Source organism: Hibiscus syriacus, unplaced genomic scaffold (genome assembly GCF_006381635.1).
Source record: "Hibiscus syriacus cultivar Baekdansim isolate YM2019G1 unplaced genomic scaffold, ASM638163v2 tig00112231_pilon, whole genome shotgun sequence".
In the NCBI taxonomy this organism is placed as follows: Eukaryota; Viridiplantae; Streptophyta; class Magnoliopsida; order Malvales; family Malvaceae; genus Hibiscus; species Hibiscus syriacus.
The window spans coordinates 3745460-3764426 of NW_024063276.1; the positions used below are offsets into that span (position 1 = coordinate 3745460).

The following is an 18967-nucleotide window of genomic DNA, read 5'->3' on the forward strand; positions in this document are numbered from 1 at the left end:
CAAGATCTGATATTCCCTTCAGAGTAAGCGAAACATGTCTCTCTTCTCCAAGATTTTATATTCCCTTCAGAGTAAGCGGAATATGTCTCTCTTCTCAAAGATTTGATATTCCCTTCAGAGTAAGAGGAACATGCCTCTCAACTTCCCCAGATTTGATATTCCCTTCAGAGTAAGTGGAATAGGTCTCTCTTCTCAAAGATTTGATATTCCCTTCAGTGTAAGAGGAACAAGTCTCTTTTTTTCCAAGATTTGATATTCCCTTCAGAGTAAGCAGAACATGTCTCTCTTTTCCAAGATTTGATATTCCCTTCAGAGTAAGTGGAACAAGTATGCCCCGATTGAATGGATCAACTCCCCAGATAAGATATTCCCTTCAAACAGAACAAGTTTACCCCGATTCAATCTTCCCTGAAGAATGGTGGAGTGGATCAACATCCCCATATTTGATATTCCCTGAGTGATAGCGGAACATATTCTTTATCATATTTCAAACTTTGAAGTTGACCGGACGAAAAATGTATTGTCTTTTCATCTTTGCCATATTCTTGTTGATACAAGAATGGGCAAAGAGGGGCAGTTGTCGACACTCATTTTTCGTCCCGCCTTTTAATATTTCATTATTATTATTATTATTAACTTTTTATTTTATTTATTTTGTTTACAGGTTACAACAAGCCCAACTAGGGCCCGAACTACAAAAATTAAGCACCAACCCGACCTAATTGGAGCCCCAATCTGACCCAGTAACTTGACCCGACCTGGTTCAAGACATCACCATACTCTTCCATTTTCAGTTCCCACGTGAAGCATCACGTGAAGCACCACGCCCTACAGCACCATCGTCTGCTAATCACCAACAAATCAGCCACCAAAATAAAAAAAATAAATATTACGTACCGTAATCCACTAAACCTAATCCACTAAACTTAATCCTTTCAACCTACTCCAACCAACCAATTAAAAAATGGTCATCACAATCAAATAAAGGGAGAGGGATTTTCATCAACAGGGGGCTCGATTTTCAACAGAACAACGGGGGGCTCTCGGCAATTAAGAGGGAATCATTCGAACAAGGGATAGTCTGGGTTTTTTTTTTAAAGTTGTAATACAAAGTGATGGAGGCTTTCTTTTCTTTCAAATTTACATAGGAAATCAATGTAACAAAGAAAAGGGTAATCCTATCATTTGAACAAAAAAGAGAAGACAATACAAGAAAGCTTTATTTGAAATTTCTACTTTCATGATTATTTGTGTGTGCTTGTAATATTTTGAAACTGAAATAGAAAGGGAACGGTACAAGCAAAAAGAAAAGAGGTTAAAATTGGGTTAGTATTATGACAATAATTGTTTAGTATTTTAGTGCTAAATTGGTGGGTTAATCAAACCCACGTGAGTGGCCATTCCATCTAGGTATGGGGTATTGTGTTTTTACATAAGGGTTTAATTGGGTTAGTAATATAACAATAATTGTTTAGTATTTTATTGCTAAAATTGGTGGGTTAATCAAATCCACGTGAGTAGCTATTTCATATAGGGATGGGGTAGTGTGTTTCTACATAAAGGTTTATTGATGTAAGGCCTCCTTCCATTTTCTTTTCTTTCTATTTTTGCCCCTATGTTGTGACTTTTAAATTTTTGATTTTTCCTCTATGTTTTATGCGTGTTGTAGTTTAGTCTTGAGCTAAGTTCTTTCAAATGTTTTGTTTTTTATATTTAGCCTAAAATTTCGTTAATTTACATTTTAATCCAGCATACAGTTGTGGGTTTATTTCGACTTTTGTGCATGAAATGTGATTATTTGTACTGTATGGTTTGATATTTTCTTATTTTATGAATTCAACTTTAGATTTTCCTATTCTTTCATTTTAATCATTATATTATTTCCTTTTGTTTCTTACATGTTTATGTATTTATTTACATCACATTTTCTTTTTGCATGATTGAAGGATTGCTTACTGAAAATTAACTATTTGTTTATTTTAAAGACTTGTGTGCTCAATATTTATATCCGACGAATCTTTTTATGCCACATGCTATTTTTCCTTGGTGATATGCATGTAAGTATACATATGTATATAATTTTTATATTAAAAGGCCATATTGTAGGATAATTTTACATATATTATTTGATAATTCGATGATCATTTTTTATTAATTTTCGTATGACATCCTCATGTGCATAACTCGACATTATTACACAATTGGATTAAGGGTAATACCTTTTTAAATTTAAAATTGTTTTAAGTGGGTTGTCTTAACGTATTAGATATTCGCTTTTGACTATTTTAAATTATAAGTGTATCCTACTAGTGACACCTAAAAATTGATTCATCACTTTAAAATTTGAGAATGGAAGAAAAAAAATGTTCAGCTATTTAAATTTGTTGAGAAAAAGTTGTTATAACTCAATTAAGATCTGGTCTCGATATTTTTTAAATAATTGAATATTCTTTATCTTTCTAAAGGCTGAGTAATTTTAATTTAATCTATTTGGTGCTTTTGAATATTATAAAATTTACATTTATGTTGTTATGGGGATCAAAAGTCAATTTAAATTCGAATTTTTAAATTTCATTGTAAAGACATTAATTAATCGACTAGGTACCGGTTTAAGACGTTGTGGGGGTGCTAATCCTTCTCCACGTATAACCGACTCCCGAACTCATTTTCTGGTAACACTGAGACACATTACTCATCCTCAATCCTTTAGATTATGGACTTTGTTTACCCAATGCTGGGGAGGTCACTCTACTATAAGAGCGAGAATCTTCATATCTCTTAGAAGGTAAAACAAAATAAGATGATTCATAATTTTTCTTTCTAGACTTCTCGGATCCTCAAAAATCCTTTCTTCATGATCTTAACTTGATCCATAGCTTATTGGAATGCATTTAGGTTTATGGCAATCAATACTTTCTTTGACCTAAGCTTTAATCCCTCAATGAACCAATCATATTTTACTTGTTTAATTTTGATAAACTGTGATATAAATCGGCTCAAGCGATTGGGCTCGCACACTTACTCATAAATTGTCTGACTTCCTTATTTGAGGTTCAAAAAATATTATTTCATTTCTCAGACAAATAGATCCCTAGGTATTGTACGCTTAGTCCGATTCTTTTATATTTCTTTTTAGACACAATCCTTCTAAAAGAATATTTTATTAGAGTTTTTATTTTAGGTTAAACTATAATTTTAGTTCTGATTTAGTCACTCGCCTATTGTTTTTTTTCAAGATCATACCTAAAGTTACATTTTGGTTCTATATCGGTCATGCATCGTTAAAAATTAATGATGAAGCTCATTATAAAATTCGAACCCGACCCGACCCGACCTGACCTGAAATAATATATTTATAAAAATATTACTTTTATTCAACAAAAATAGGGATTTATTTGAAAAATAATATATAGATGGGTATTATTGCAATTATCTCTAAATATATAAAGTAAAATTACAATTTTTCGGTTGGATATTTTTCATCCTAAATTTGAATCCAACCCGAGCATAAACTCTTAAAAAACCCGATCCAACCCGAAATTTTTTATTATAAATTCTAACCCAATTGGGTCAGATTATGTCGGAACCCATTGGGTTTGAGTCCTGTGCTCATCCCTAACTACCATCGATAATTTCTCCCTTGGCAAACTAAATTTCTCTTCTGATCGTTGCATATCCTTTTGCAGAACATCTTCAGTTTTTGGATATTATTTTGCTTGAAAAGAACACCTTTATCCCTTTTTTTCTTCGATTTTTGAAAATAAAAAAACCCAAATTTCATATCCCTTTTAATGGTTCCAATGTCTAAAGTTCTGATTCAACAAAATCAAGAAACCATACCAAGTTTCAATCTTTGCACGAGGTTCAAGAGTTTCAAGAAAGAAAAACAGTTATAAACAACCATAGGTAAAAAAACCCATTTTGAGCATAAACTTATAACTATCTATAAGTTGCAATGCCATGATGATGCTTTGGTTCAATATTAGTCGAGCCTTGCCTGAGTTCCTGTAATGTTGAAACAACAAATTACGAAAACGAAAATATTCAAGATGGGATTCAATGTGGGGAGTTTGAAGTAGGTGCCTGTTTGTCAACTATGTTGATATCTCTGAGTTTGCGCACTGATTTTTTCTCGAAATTATCCACTTCTTTAGCCATGAAATAGTTTCTTGGGAATCCGGAATCCCCTTCCCGGAGCTCATTAAAAATTTAGGGTAAACTACACGTATGACTAATGAACTATGATAATTAACTATTTTGACCACTAACGTTTGAAAACGATCAAACATACAATCCAAATATTTAAATGGTTCAATAAAGTCATTGGCCGTTAATTTTTAACGAAGGTGATGATCTGGTGGTTAATAAAATTGACATAATTATATATTTGTTCCTTAATATTTACACATCGTATCAATTTAGCCACTATTTTAATTCAATTAAATAAATTTAGTCCTCCAATCCGGAAGTGCCATGTGTCACTATATAATTGGAGGGTGAATTTAATTAATTTTAATATGTTAATTAAATAATATTTTTCACCAATCAGGCTGTGACACATATCACCTAATGTGGTGAGTCTTAAAATATGCTTGGGTGTGGATTTAAACTACTGACATGCTTTGTCCCTAGGCATGCCCTTACCACTTGACCAAGCCACTCTTTTGGCTTTAATTTTCAAAATATTTTATATATTGTGTTTGAATTTATTTCACACATGATTAAAATAAATTTAATAAATATATTATATTTCACACACACACACACACACACACACATATATATATATATATATATATATATATATATATATATATATATATATATATATATATTAAATTATAGTTAATGTAAGACTTAAAAATAAAAATGAGTTTATTATTTTTATTTTTAAATTAAAAATTTTCAATTATTTTTACAAAAATAATATATAAATTATATTAAAAATGAAATTATATTAAAATTATTTAGAGAATCCAAATAAAAAATAAAAATAATTTAAATTTACAAATAAAAATAAAAATATTAAACTCATTGTCATTTTTAAGTCTTACATTAACTATGATTTAATATATATGTGAAATATAATTTATTTATTAAATTTATTTTAATAATTATATATATGTGTATGTGAACACGACAAAACTCTAGATAATGTTCTCGAAGAAATTAGTTCACGAGATAATGCACTCTCAAGATTAATTGCTCAAATAGAGTGAAATGCACAGTGTGGCCGTAGGTCGCCATGCCTTCCAAGAGACCTTGTACAAGAGTTATATGAGAGTTACGAGAGTTTGCATGTGCCATGCACGAGCTAGGGGTAGGTCGCCATGCCTTCCAGGCGACCTTGTAGGTTGCCATGCCCTCCGGGCGACCTTGTGTCCTTGCATGGCCATGTATGTGCCATGCACGACGTTCAGCGGAGAGAGAATGATCGCCAACACTCCCACATAGGTCGCCACGCACGCCCGGCGACCAAGTTTCTGTTCCCTCATGCAATAGACACTCTCTCCTGCTCCTGCTGCTCCCTCGTGCCATAGCTTCGAGACTGTCCCCTCCCGCTATCATAGATGCATTGTTGCAGCGTAAAATCAGTTGCATAGCTGAATTTTTGCAGCGTTAAATCAGCTACTGCATGCATCAATTAGTGTTTCATTATTGCAACGTTCAACGGTTGAAAAATTTGCAGTCTTCAACGTGAATTATACAGCTCAAATTGATTATAGCTTACCAACCGTGCAAAGCTCATTATATATTGGATATGAGGGGTTTAGGGTAGAATCATAAGAAAGAAAAAAAATTTGGCGAGAGAAAGGAAAGGAAAAGAAGAAGAAGAAAGGGAGATAAAGGCTCAAACATCGTTCGTGAGGTAAATTTTTATTATTTAATTTAGTTTATTATATGAAATAATCAGTTTGTTAGTTTAGGGTAAAACAAAAATTTAGTTAATTAGTTTGTTAGTATAAATTATTAATTTGTTAGTTTAAGTTATATTATATTAGTTTGTTAGTTTATGTTATATATTAGATTATATAAAAATTAGTTTATTAGTTTCTTAGTTTAAATTATTAAATGTAAAAAAATATTTAATTAATTTGTTAGTGTGTTAAAACGTATATTAAGTTGTTTGTTGAAGTTTAAGTTATATTATAAAAATAGTTAATTAGTGCTTAATTAGTTTGTTAGTTTGTTATTTTAACTAAATTATATTATATTAAAGAAATAGTTTATTAGTTTAAGTTATATTATAATATATTAGATTATATAAAATTAATTTGTTTAATTTATTGTTGTTTAAATAAATAATTTTTTTCACTTACAGGGCATTATTATTTTTTGTCCACATATAGATTGATTCGAAGAGAGAAATAAGAAAGAAAAGGAAGAAGGCATAAATACGAGGTAATTTATTATTTTTTGTTGTTCATTTTTTGTTGTTGTGTATGTGTAAGTTAGTTAGTTTATTTATATTAGATTATATAAAATTAATTTGTTTAATTTATTCCCGTTTAAAAAATATTGTGTATAAAAATATTTAGTGTTGTTTAAAAAATATTTTGTTTAATTTATATTAGATTAAGTGTAAATTAGTAAGGAGTAAAAATTGAATGGAATATACTCTTAAAATTTATAACAATTAATTAACAAATTTGTTTGATATTTAAAAAAATAAAAATATTATCAAACTAATCATTATTATTAGTAATCATTACTAAATGATTTATGAAATTATCTTATCGATTTTTTTAATCTAAATATATATATATATTTTATTTGTAGAGAAAATGAGCAACAACTTTTTCACGATTATCCATTAAATGGACAGATTATGGAAAATGAGGTCGGAGTTATTTTTCAGTCTGAAAAAATAATAAATATGATGTTCAAAAAAGACATCATATTTATAGAAATGAAACAGAAGATAGAAAGAATAATTCGAGCTACAGTGGATGGTTTGAGGTACAGATTTATGATATGTCCCAACCTAGTCAGATATGCTGCAGTTCCACTTGAAGAAGATGATGATATTGGAACCATGATTGGATTACATGAGTCAACCAATATAGAAGTTATTGAGTTATTTATTGATGTGCGTAACATATGTGATGTTCCTGGGTCATCAAGAGATGTGGCTCAAAATTCATCTGAAATGGCTTTCGATCGTGAGTTTGAGAACCCGACATACAGGTTCCAGAACAGTTTTATGGAACTATTAGAAAGTGGAAATAAAGTTGGAGTGATATCTGCAGCAGCAGAGTATGGGACGAGAAACATACCGGAATTGGTTGTTGATATTTATGCTGAAAATTGATGGGGAGAAATTCATGATGATTCAAGCGAAGATGAAGAAACTGAAGAACACATTTTGGGCGACAATAAATTTTTTTTTGGTAAAGGTGCAATTGATGAAGTTCTGACACCGTATGAAGCTACTCCTCACATGTATGAGATAGACTATGATGCGATGAGGGAACCTGAATTCCCAGAGATGCCATATTTACCTCCGTACCAAATGGCTGAATCATTCGATAATTCTGGTGAATTTTCAGTTGGGATGCAATTCAGAGGAAAAAATGAAGCTACGCTGGCGATTAAAGAGTACTGCATCAAATGCATATTGATGTCCATGTTGCAGAGTCAAACCAGAAAACCCTATACGCGAAGTGTATAAAATATGGCCTAGAGTGCAAGTAGAAGATCAGAGTGTCAAACAATCAAAGGCACGATGTTTGGGTCATCACGAGGTACAATGGTCCGTGCACATGTTTGCGAAACTCCATCGAACAAGACCACCGACTATTGGATTCCGATGTAATATGCAAATACGTAAAGACGATAGTTGAAAAGGATCCAAGGATATATTGTTCAGTGTTAGCTGCATCTATTCGAAGTCAATTTGGATATCAATTAAAATATGGCAAGGTGTGGAATGCGAAAATGAAGGCAATAAAGCTGACATATGGAGATTAGGATACATCGTACAATGAGTTACCACATTTGCTACAATCAATGAAGCGATTTATCCCATGAACCATAGTGAAGTCTCAAACCATACCCGCATATGACGAAGAAGGTCAACTTCTGCCAGGGAAGAAAATATTTCATACACTATTTTGGGCATTCAAGGCATATATTGAAGGATTTCCATTTTGCAAACGTATGATCCAAGTAGATGGTACGTGGCTGTATGGTCAATATAGGCATGTACTTTTGATGGCAGTTGCGCAAGATGGAGAGCTAAATATCTTCCCAATTGCATTAGCCATTGTTGAGGGAAAGACAACAGAGGCTTGGAATTTCTTTCTGACCAATCTACGTCAATATGTCGTTCGTGAAGATGGAGTTTTCTTGATATCCGATAGAGGAACGGGTATTTTGGCGGTAATTAAATGACCAGAAAGTCGTTGGATACCTCCGTATACATATCCGACATTTTGTATCCGTCATATTGGCAAAAATAGTATCGACCAGTTTCATAACGCACACATTCGTAGCGAGATAGTCAGCATGGGTAAGTTTTATTTTCAATATTTGTGCATTTTTACGTGGTTTTTTAATTGCGGTTTAACATAATATATTATGAAACAGGATACGAACTACGTCGACCAAATTTTGACAAGATATTGGAGAATTTGAAGGTATTTTACAATGATCAGCGTGTTTGGAAGTGGGCTTCAAAAATACCGCAGGAAAAATGGTCGCAAGCATACGATGAAGGTCGGAGATACAGACATATGACCACAAACCTTGTTGAGGCCATTAATTCAGTACTAAAAGGTACACACCATCTCCCAATAGCGAGTGTGGTGAAAGAGACGTACTTTAGATTGGCTAAGGCCTGGTCGGATAAAGGCAAGGAAATTGAGAGTCTCATAAATAGAGGTAAAACTTGGGCTCCTACAGTGGTGGAATCAATGGAAGAAAATGAGCAATTGGAAACATCAATGGTTGTTCATAATTTCGAATGAGTTGGTCATACTTTTGTCGTGTCGTGCATACGCCGTAACGTCGGAGGAGAAGACCAAACATTTAGAGTTGATTTATAACACAAATGGTGTAATTGTGGTCGTTTTCAGGCATGGAAATATCCATGTGCTCATGCAGTTGCTGCATGTATGTATGCTGGTGTAAGCGCATACACTTATGTTGATGAATGCTTTCACCTACGTAGGACATTAAATGTCTACAGCTATGTATTCAGACAGATCCCGAATGAATCATATTGGCCCAAAAAAGATCATGACGAATGGCTGCCAAATCCAATGCTTCGTAGAAGTCCAAAGGGTTGACCTGAGTCCACTCGTATTCATACCATTATAGATTTCCATGCTAGAGAGAGATAGGTCAAGCAAAGAGATTCAGATTATGTAGGGGTGAAGGTCATTCAAAAAATAATTGTCCTAATTTACCAAGATATAGGCCTCATCATTAGTAATCATATATGTATTTCTATGTATTTTTTTAAAAAAATATTTGTATTTCTATGTATTTATCCGGATTTAATTTTGTAATGATTTATAATTCGAGGACTTGAACAAATTTGAATGGACGTGTGGTTCAATTAACATTATTTTCGTTACATAACTAATATGTATCCATGGAACACTTGTTTGGTTTAGAATAATGATATGATTTGATTTAGCAATGATTTGATAATCATGATTTAATCATGATTTTATATTCAAAATTATAATAATTATTTAGTCATGAGTAGTAATAATGAAATTATTATTAATATTTAATGATTTGATAGTAATGATTAGTAATAATGAAATTATTATTAATATTTAATGATTTGATAGTAATGATTTAGTAATGATTAGTAATAATGAAATTATTATTAATATTTAATGATTTGATAGTAATGATTTGGTAATGATTAGTAATCATGAAATTATAAAAATGATTTGATAATAATGATTTACTGGGGTGATAAATTATTATATTTTCACATTGAAGTTGAATTTATTTAATTTTTGTCGATATATTATTCGAGCGAACATTTTAAATAGATGGACCTAATTGATATGACATTTATAATTCGAGGACTTGAACAGATTTGAAAGGACGTATGGTTCAATTAACCATATTTTCGTTACATAACTAATACGTATCCATTGAACACTTGTTTGGTTTAAAATAATGATATGATTTGATTTAGCAATGATTTGATAATCATGATTTAATAATGATTTTATATTTAAAATTATAATATTTATTTAGTCATGATTAGTAATAATGAAATTATTATTAATATTTAATGATTTGATAGTAATGATTAGTAATAATAAAATTATTATTAATATTTAATGAATTGATAGTAATGATTTAGTAATAATCATTATAATAATGATTTGATAATAATGATTTAATAATGATTTAGTAATTATTATTAATAGTGATTCATTATTAATATTTAATGATTTGATATTAATGATTAAGTAATGATTAGTAATAATGAAATTGTAATAATGATTTAATCATTAATAATGATTTAATTTGTAACAAATAACAAATGAGTTTACAAGTGTGGACTACTCGAATTTAAATTTATACATAGTCGAATTTATTAATGATTTCTAAGTATTTAATGATTTCATACTAGTGATTTAGTAATCAAGTTTTTTTAAAGAGATTCGAATGTTAACCATTTAATTTTTTGCAAATAATAAATCTGTTCATATTTAAATCAAAACACATAGGATTTTTTAATAATTATATAATTTAGTGGTGATTTGATAATAATGATTTAATAATATTGGACAATAATATTTAATAATGATTTTAATATTTGATAGTAATGATTTACTAATGTTTACTAGTAATGAAATTATAATAATGATAGTAATGATTTGATACGAATGATTACTAGTAATGAAATTATAATAATGATTTGATACTAATAATCATTATAAATATGTCGAATTTGTTAAGGTTAAAAAAACTTGTCTAATTTCAATATTTAATTTGTAACAAATAACAAACAAGTTTACAATTGTTGCCGATGTCGGGGTATTGTTGAATGATAATGTCGGGGCGGACGTCTGATGCGTTGTGGCCGTTGCGGTTGCTCAGGAGTATGGTACCCATCCTCCTCATTCATTGGGGGCATTTGAACTGCCATTCCACCAGTTTGTGATTCCATCCCACTTGCAAACGTTGACTGACAAATACTGGTATTTGACATCATATATGTCATGTGTTCAAAGTTATACGTCGACGCAAACATGGGAGAGTAGATGGGTGCCTCAGGCTACAAAAACTCTGGTATGTATGCCGGGACAGTAAAATCATCAAATGTGTGATGCAACGATCCCGCATCGCCGAACGTTTGTGGTGTGCTATTATCCACATCAGTAATTTCTGCTTCAGGTTGTTGAGATGAACTGCCACTCCCACTCGGTAGAGAGTATTCAGCTTTACCAAATCTTTTCTTAAACCTCAAAAGCTGTCGCCTCTCTACCATTGTTGTCAAGAATGGCTTTCTATTATTCCAAAAATAAGCAAGGTAAGCCGAAGTCTCAAAATTAAAGTCGTCGCCTTGAATGTCGTTAAGAGTTGGCATGAATGAAGCCCTATTGTTCCAAGCATTAATGTAGGTTGCATGCTTCTCAACCCAATTAACATTTTCTTTACGACGACCATCAAATCTGTGCAGGTGGTCATGCGTCTCAACCCAATTCACATGACGACGACCATCTAAGTTTTGGAGGAGGTCATGATCCCATGGACTCCGCGGAATAGGTTGGTGGAAGTGGAATTGTCTCAGCACTCTATCCCCAAATTAGATCTCAACAAAAGCAAAATTGATCAATGGTGTAACATCACACCAATATTGAAACCCATCTAAAACATCGTGCGACACCAACGCCAAAATTTCTTCATTCATGTATGGTCTCCAATTAAACTGTAAAATTAAAATAACAATAAAATTGATTTAAATCAAATAATATAGTTAATTTAAATAATAATTAATAATAACAGATTATACATAATTCCTTTTTGGCCTTATTGTTGATCTTCAGCCTGAACTCTTTAATGTTGTTGTACACTAACCCCGTGCCTTCAATTTTATGCCTCTATCTGTATATCAATCAAAACAAAAATATGGTCATTTTGTTCAATAATTTTAATCAAAATAAATATTTTATAATTGATATTTTATATTAAAAATAGAGAATTCATATTACTTTCCTTCAAGTGGAAAGTCAACCGCAGTTCGACTAATCGGTGTCCAAAACGGAAGTCTATGCCAAGCCCATGATTGTAGCAGCAACAGACATCCACTGATTTCTGCTATATTATTATCATTCACGACTAATGACGCCTTGCACATCTCACGATACAAGAACACCAATATCGCTGATCCCCAGCTATATTGCCTAGTATTCTCAAAATTTCTTAAAAAAAGAAGATACTGAGTGTGAACATAACTATCGAATTTATCCGACATCAAAATTCCCCCAATCAACTGCAATATATATGCTCGTGTTGCATATATAATTTCGTGCTCCGTACTATTTGGTTGAAGCTCAAATTCATTCTTCAACCATGACAACTTCATACGCCACCCTCTACACTCTGGTGGTACGGGTGTTTTCCCAAGAAACAAGCTGCAAAGTTGTGCCACATTATTAAACTCATGTGACATTACCACTGACATCCCATTTGTTTGGACCCAGAGTTGCATTGCCACATCCTCCAGAGTTATCGTACATTCGCCACACGGCAAATGAAACGTGTGCGTTTCTGGTCTCCAACGTTCAATCAACGCACTGATCAAACCTGAGACCAACTTGTAATCTCGCACAAATGTTACATACCAAAATCCAGCCTCTTGCAAGTTTTCTTCTATCAATCGGTGTGGCTTGGGCACTTTATGTAGCCGAAGACGAAGGACTCGCTGCTCGTCCTCTTGTAATTAAATATTTTAAAAAATTTATCACAATCATAAAATAATATTCAAATATTTATTAATTATAATTCATTAAACAAATATTTTATTTACCATTAATCCCAAATGACTTGAAATATGTTCACTGTCAAGTCTCAGTAGTGGAATTTGGTTAGCCATTGGAATGAATCTGTAAAAAAAATTAAACAACAATATTTAAAAATTCATTTAATATAATCTAATATAAACTAACTAACTAACTAATTTACAACACAACAAAAATATTAATATAATAAACTAATAAACTAACAAACTAAACTTTTTAAAATATATGTTAAACGTAAACGCTAAACCCTTAAACAACTAATAAAATATTCTTTTATATAACTAAAACTAATAAACTATTTTTTCATTATAATATACTACTAATAAACTTACTAACTAATTTTTTATATAATATAAATTCAACAAACAAATATAACTTAACTATTTAACTAACACAAACTAATTAAATAATTTTTTTTTATATAACTAACGACTAACAAAACAAACTACTTAATTATTTTTTAACTATATAACTATCAAACATACTAATTAAATAATTTTTTGTTTATGTATAATATAACTTAAACTAACAATAATATAACCCTAAACTAACAAACTAATTAAATAATTTTTGTTTTACCCTAAACCCTAAACTAACAAACTAAAAATTTATAATAATAAACTAATTTAAATAATAAAAAATTACCTCACAAGAGCCTTATCTCCCTTTCTTCTTCTTCCTTTCCTTTCTCATGTTCTTTCTTTCTCGGTTGCAATCTCTTCTCACTTTCTTCGGTTGCAATATCTTCTCCCTTTCTTTCTTTTATGTTCTCACGTTAACTACTTCCCATATATAATTTAGGTGTCACCGGCTGCCTCAATTATTTCACCAATAATTGTGCAATTCACGGGCTGAAATGGTTCACATGCATGCATCAATAATTGATGCATGAAACAGCTGATTTCACGTTGCAATTGCAGCTATGATAGCTGCAGGCATGCAACGGCATCCAGAGAGGAGGAGAAGGGGATGACATGCAGCGAGGAGGAGGAGGGGACGTGCATGAATCTCACATGGCGACCTATGCATGGCCATGCAAGGAGACAAGGTCGCCCGGAGTGCATGGAGACCTACCCCTATCTCGTGCACGACACATGCAAACTCTCGTAACTCTCGTATAACTCTCGTACAAGGTCACCTTCTTGGAAGGCATGGCGACCTACAAGGTCGCCCGGAAGGAATGGCGACCTATAAGGTCGCCCGGAAGGAATGGCGACCTACGACCACACTGTGCATTTCACCCTATTTGAGCAATTAATCTTGAGAGTGCATTATCTCGTGAAATAATTTCTTCGAGAACATTATCTCGAGAGTTTTGCCGTATGAACACAATATATAAAATATTGTGAAATCCAAAAAAGTGGTTTAGCCTAGTGATAAGGGCATGCCCATGAACAAAGCGTCTCTGGTTCTAATCCACACCCAATAATATTTTGAGCCTTTGTATAGGTGGTGACACTTGTCACCACCTGACTGGTGAGGAAAGTTATATAAATAACATGTTAAAATTAATTAAATTTACCCTCCATTTATATAGTGACACGTGGCATCTCCGGATTAGAGGACTAAATTTTTTTAATTGAATTAAAATAGTGACTAAATTGATACAATGTGTAAATATTAAGGACTAAATATATAATTATGCTAATTTTATTAACTACCACATCATTACATCAGTTAAAAAATAACGGTAAGTGGTTTGATTGAACTATTTAAATAGTTGGGTGGTTTGTTTGATCGTTTTCAACCGTTGGTGATCAAAATAGTTAATGACCATAGTTTGGTAGTCATCCTTGAAGTTTACCCTAAAATTTATTTCTACCGATTGTTGTAGTGAAGATTGCAAAGATGGGTTTGCTTGTGGGATGTCTAATTTAATAAGAAATTATTAATAAAATATTAATAAGAGTCTACGTGACAACTTAAAAATTAATAAAAAAATATGGGTAAATTATAGCAATAGTCCCCTTTATTTTCGGTCTGATTAATTTTATTCACCAATATTTTTAATTAAATATGCTTAATCCCTATGTTATCGATCTATTTGATTTTAAGTCTTTATGCCGTAAATTTTCTTTAACTCATTAATAGAATTATGGGTTGGCTATTAAAAATTAAAAAAAATTCAAGCGTTCTTCTTCTTCTTCACGCAGAGACCTGTTTTGAATATTACTTTCGAAACCGGACATTTTGATGCCGACCCTTATAAGATCAAAGGGTTCTCATACATTGTACAGTAAAAACACAAGGGTTCCCATACATTGTCCAGTAAAAACACAAACTTGTTGCCTTTCAAAACTCTAAAGATCTCAGCCCCTTTCTCGTCCTCGCCTGACTGGTTCCATATGTCATCAGGTATGTTCAGATTTTTTAACAAAAAAAAAAATGGTGCTTGTCCTACTCTTCCACTGCATCATTCTCTTCAACCCTGTCACTTGCATAAGTCCACAGCCGTTAGTTTCTGCTCCAAATACTATCGCAGCCCTAGTTCCGACGCCTATACCACAGTCGTCGACGGTGGCTTCAAATCCTCAGATCAGAACCATATGTGCAAAAACTTTCTACCCCCGTCTTTGTTTAAGGTTTATCGTACCATTCTTCAGTGGAAAAACAGACCCACAATCCGTAGTTGTAATGCTGATAAGATCCATGACTGAGCGGACCAAAAGAGCGATTAAAATTGCAACAAAAATGGCTGCTGACCCTGTATACTCCGATGATCCGATGTTAATGTCGGGATTTAACGGCTGCCGTGAACAGTACGATGATGCTTTGGTTGCTTTGAAAGAAGACATGGATGCGGTTCTGGTTGGTGAAATAGAGACCGTCGAAACATGGTTTCTCAGGCCCATTACTATTATGAAATATGTGATAATGTTTTACGAGGAACCCGGATAATACTATTGTCATAATTATTTTTTAGAAAAATAATTAAATATTATTTAAAAAAATAATTAGTCTGTGTTATCAAAAAATTTATTTTTAAGAGTTCGGAAGTGATTACGCATGGGGAAGGATAAACACCCCCACAACACCAAAAAATTGGTACTTATACGCTTACACATCGTCGTAAATAGTAAAAATTGTGAATTTCTATCAATATTTAAATTACGATCATTTTATTGAACATCAAATTATGTGCTTTGAATTAATTATTAGGGAACATTCCTTGATTTGAGAAGAAATAACAGGATTTGCACATCCTCCAATAGGAAGATTATCCCATATATTTCTCATTTATACGAGAAATGCCCCCTCCACAACGTTATAAAAAAATAAATCGAATATAAATTATAGAAGTAAAATAAACAGACAATAAAACACAATAATTAAAGGAATAACATTAAAGTACTGAAAAATAAAAAGATATAAATAAATGATGAGAACATTAAAGCAAGTAAAATGTAAATACTGAAATTAAATAAAGAAAATAAAAGACTTAAATTTAAAAGTGCATAAAGTTAAATAACAGAAATAAAATACAATAAAAATAAAATGTTAGTATTGAATTTTATTATTTATCTCGGACCGAAAATAATGAGAGTCATACCCTAGGACGGGTCGTCGCAAGGTCGTACATTGTTCGAACATAAAATAAAACAAACAAATAAATAAAATGTTAGCAGTTAGTAATTAGCGGGTAGCAGAGTCCGGACCATAATAATGCGGGTCATACCCCGGATCGGGTGACCAAAAGGTCGAATAGAATAATTTAAACAAATTAATAAAAATAAAATAAAATAAATAAATTAATAAATAAATAAATAAATAAAATAAAGTTAGTGGTTAGCAGAATCTGAACTATAATAATGTGGATCATACCCCAGATCGGGCCACCACAAGGTTGAATCAAATAATAACAATAAATAAATAAATATAAGTGGTTAATATGCAACAAAATAAAAATTAATAGTTAATTCGAAATAATAAAAATACATAGATCAGTGATCAAATTAAAATAAAGCAAAGTAGGGGGTGAGAATCACAATAATCAACACAAAAAGATGCATGGTGACCATAATGCAAAAACATGGTAGAAATGGGGGACCTATGGGCGATTAGCCCACAAAACAAGTGATCAGAACGTGAAACAAGTAGAAATGTGGAGGGCTTACACATAATTTACCCAAAAAATTTAAAAACACCATCCCCACCTAAACTAAACAGAAACCTCGTTAAAGCAAACTCAGCTTTCTCCCTTCTCTGCCTGTGTAACCCCCTAACAAAACTACAACCGATCACCGAAAGATAATGGCCACCTTCATTGCCGAACGATGCCAGTGATCATAAGAGCAGCTCAACCCCTTCACCAATCAACCAAGACCGAAAGATGGTATTTTTGTGTGAAAATAATAACACACAACCATTTTCCACCCTCTTTAAACGAATGGTGGTGGCTCTCCACCATCGGCCACCGACAACTCGTAAAATACCGGCTTAACCAAACTTAGGCCTCTACTTCTATTCTAACCTTGCTCCATACTTAACCGAAACTCTCAAACTCCACAACCACCGATAATGGCTGAACGGTCGTCGACTACCTACCGCCGCCTACAATGCCGATGAGGGCTAAACCCTGACAATAGACTACTCACGTTAAAGTTAAAAAAAGACAACCAGTATGGAAAGAAAAAAATAAACTTGAAGAAGAGTGAGCTTTTTCTATTTTTTTAACATACCAAAATGGGGGGTCCTATAAAAATCGGGGGCTGCTTTCTTTTACAAGCAAAGTTGGCTTTTAAAGCCCCACCAATATTACAAAAAGGAAAAAATACAAGCTTGGTCCCTGAACAAAATTAGGGTATTACAACTGCCCCTTTTTACTCGTCTGTTGTGTATACAATGACAAAGCAAAGACAAATAATGGCCTAATTTTGTCTGGGTACGATGTTCGCTCCACATCTGCAGCTCAAATTCTTTGTCTGAACATAAAGGATTTAAAAATGACACTGTTCCTTCATGTTGAGGACATCGGGTCAATTTGGAGATAATTTGGTGACAACATGGTTCCTACGTGATGAGGAAATCTGATTGTTTGAGGATGACATTGTTCTTATGCGTTGAGGAGATCTAGTCGGTGGACGACATTGTTATTACGTGATGAGGACACATAGCTGTCTTTAGGGATACTTTGGAGACAACACAGTTTCTACGTGATGAGGAAGTCTGATTGCCTGAGGATGATGTTGCTCCTACGAGTTGAGGAGATCTGGTCGGTGGATGACATTGTTCCTACGTGATGAGGACGTCTAGCTGTCTTTAGGGATAATTTGTAGACAAGACGGTTCCTACGTGATGAGGAAGTCTGATTACATGAGGATGACACTGCTCCTATGCGTTGAGGAGATCTGGTCAGTGGATGACATTGTTCCTACGTGATGAGGATGTCTAGCTGTCTTTAGGGATAATTTGGAGACAAAACGGTTCCTACGTGATGAGGAAGTATGGTTATCTAAAGATGACACTGCTCCTACGCGTTGATGTGATCTGGTCGGTTGCCAATGATTGAATTGAAATGAAATCTTCTTTTCCAACATGAAATTATGGAATGGAGTCTTTGTTAACATTGAATTCCTGTCAAATATTTGAATGAAAATAAACGAGTGGAAGGAAATTTGTTTCAAGAGAAGTTATCTTAGGTGAGATAAAATTTTGTTTCGAGTGAAACATTTCAAAATTTGCGTTTCAAGGGAAAACTGTCTCAAGTGAGATGAAACTTTGTTTCAAGAGAAACAATTCTCAATGGTTTATGTTTCAAGAGAAACTGTCTCAAGCGAGATAAAACTTTGTTGCGAGAGAAACAATATCAAAGGTTTATGTTTCAAGAGAAACTGTCTCAAGCGAGATAAAACTTTGTTTCGAGAGGAACAATATCAAAGGTTTATGTTTCAAGAGAAACTGTCTCAAGCAAGATAAAATTTGTTTCAAGAGAAATTGTCTCTAGCGATACAAAATTTGTTTTTAGT

The 18967-nt window shown here is 32.6% G+C and overlaps 1 protein-coding gene across 1 annotated transcript; it reads left to right on the top strand.

Moving 5' to 3' along the window:
- The first annotated feature begins 15386 nt into the window (after window positions 1-15386).
- LOC120176236 lies at window positions 15387-15899 on the top strand. The gene has a single exon (XM_039182691.1). The coding sequence runs from the start codon at window positions 15387-15389 to the stop codon at window positions 15897-15899; it is 513 nt and encodes a 170-aa protein (XP_039038622.1).
- Window positions 15900-18967: the final 3068 nt, after the last annotated feature.

Bases quoted from the DNA above. Each gene is read 5' to 3' on its own strand.
- LOC120176236 (XM_039182691.1), top strand. From the start codon at position 15,387: ATGGTGCTTGTCCTACTCTTCCACTGCATCATTCTCTTCAACCCTGTC.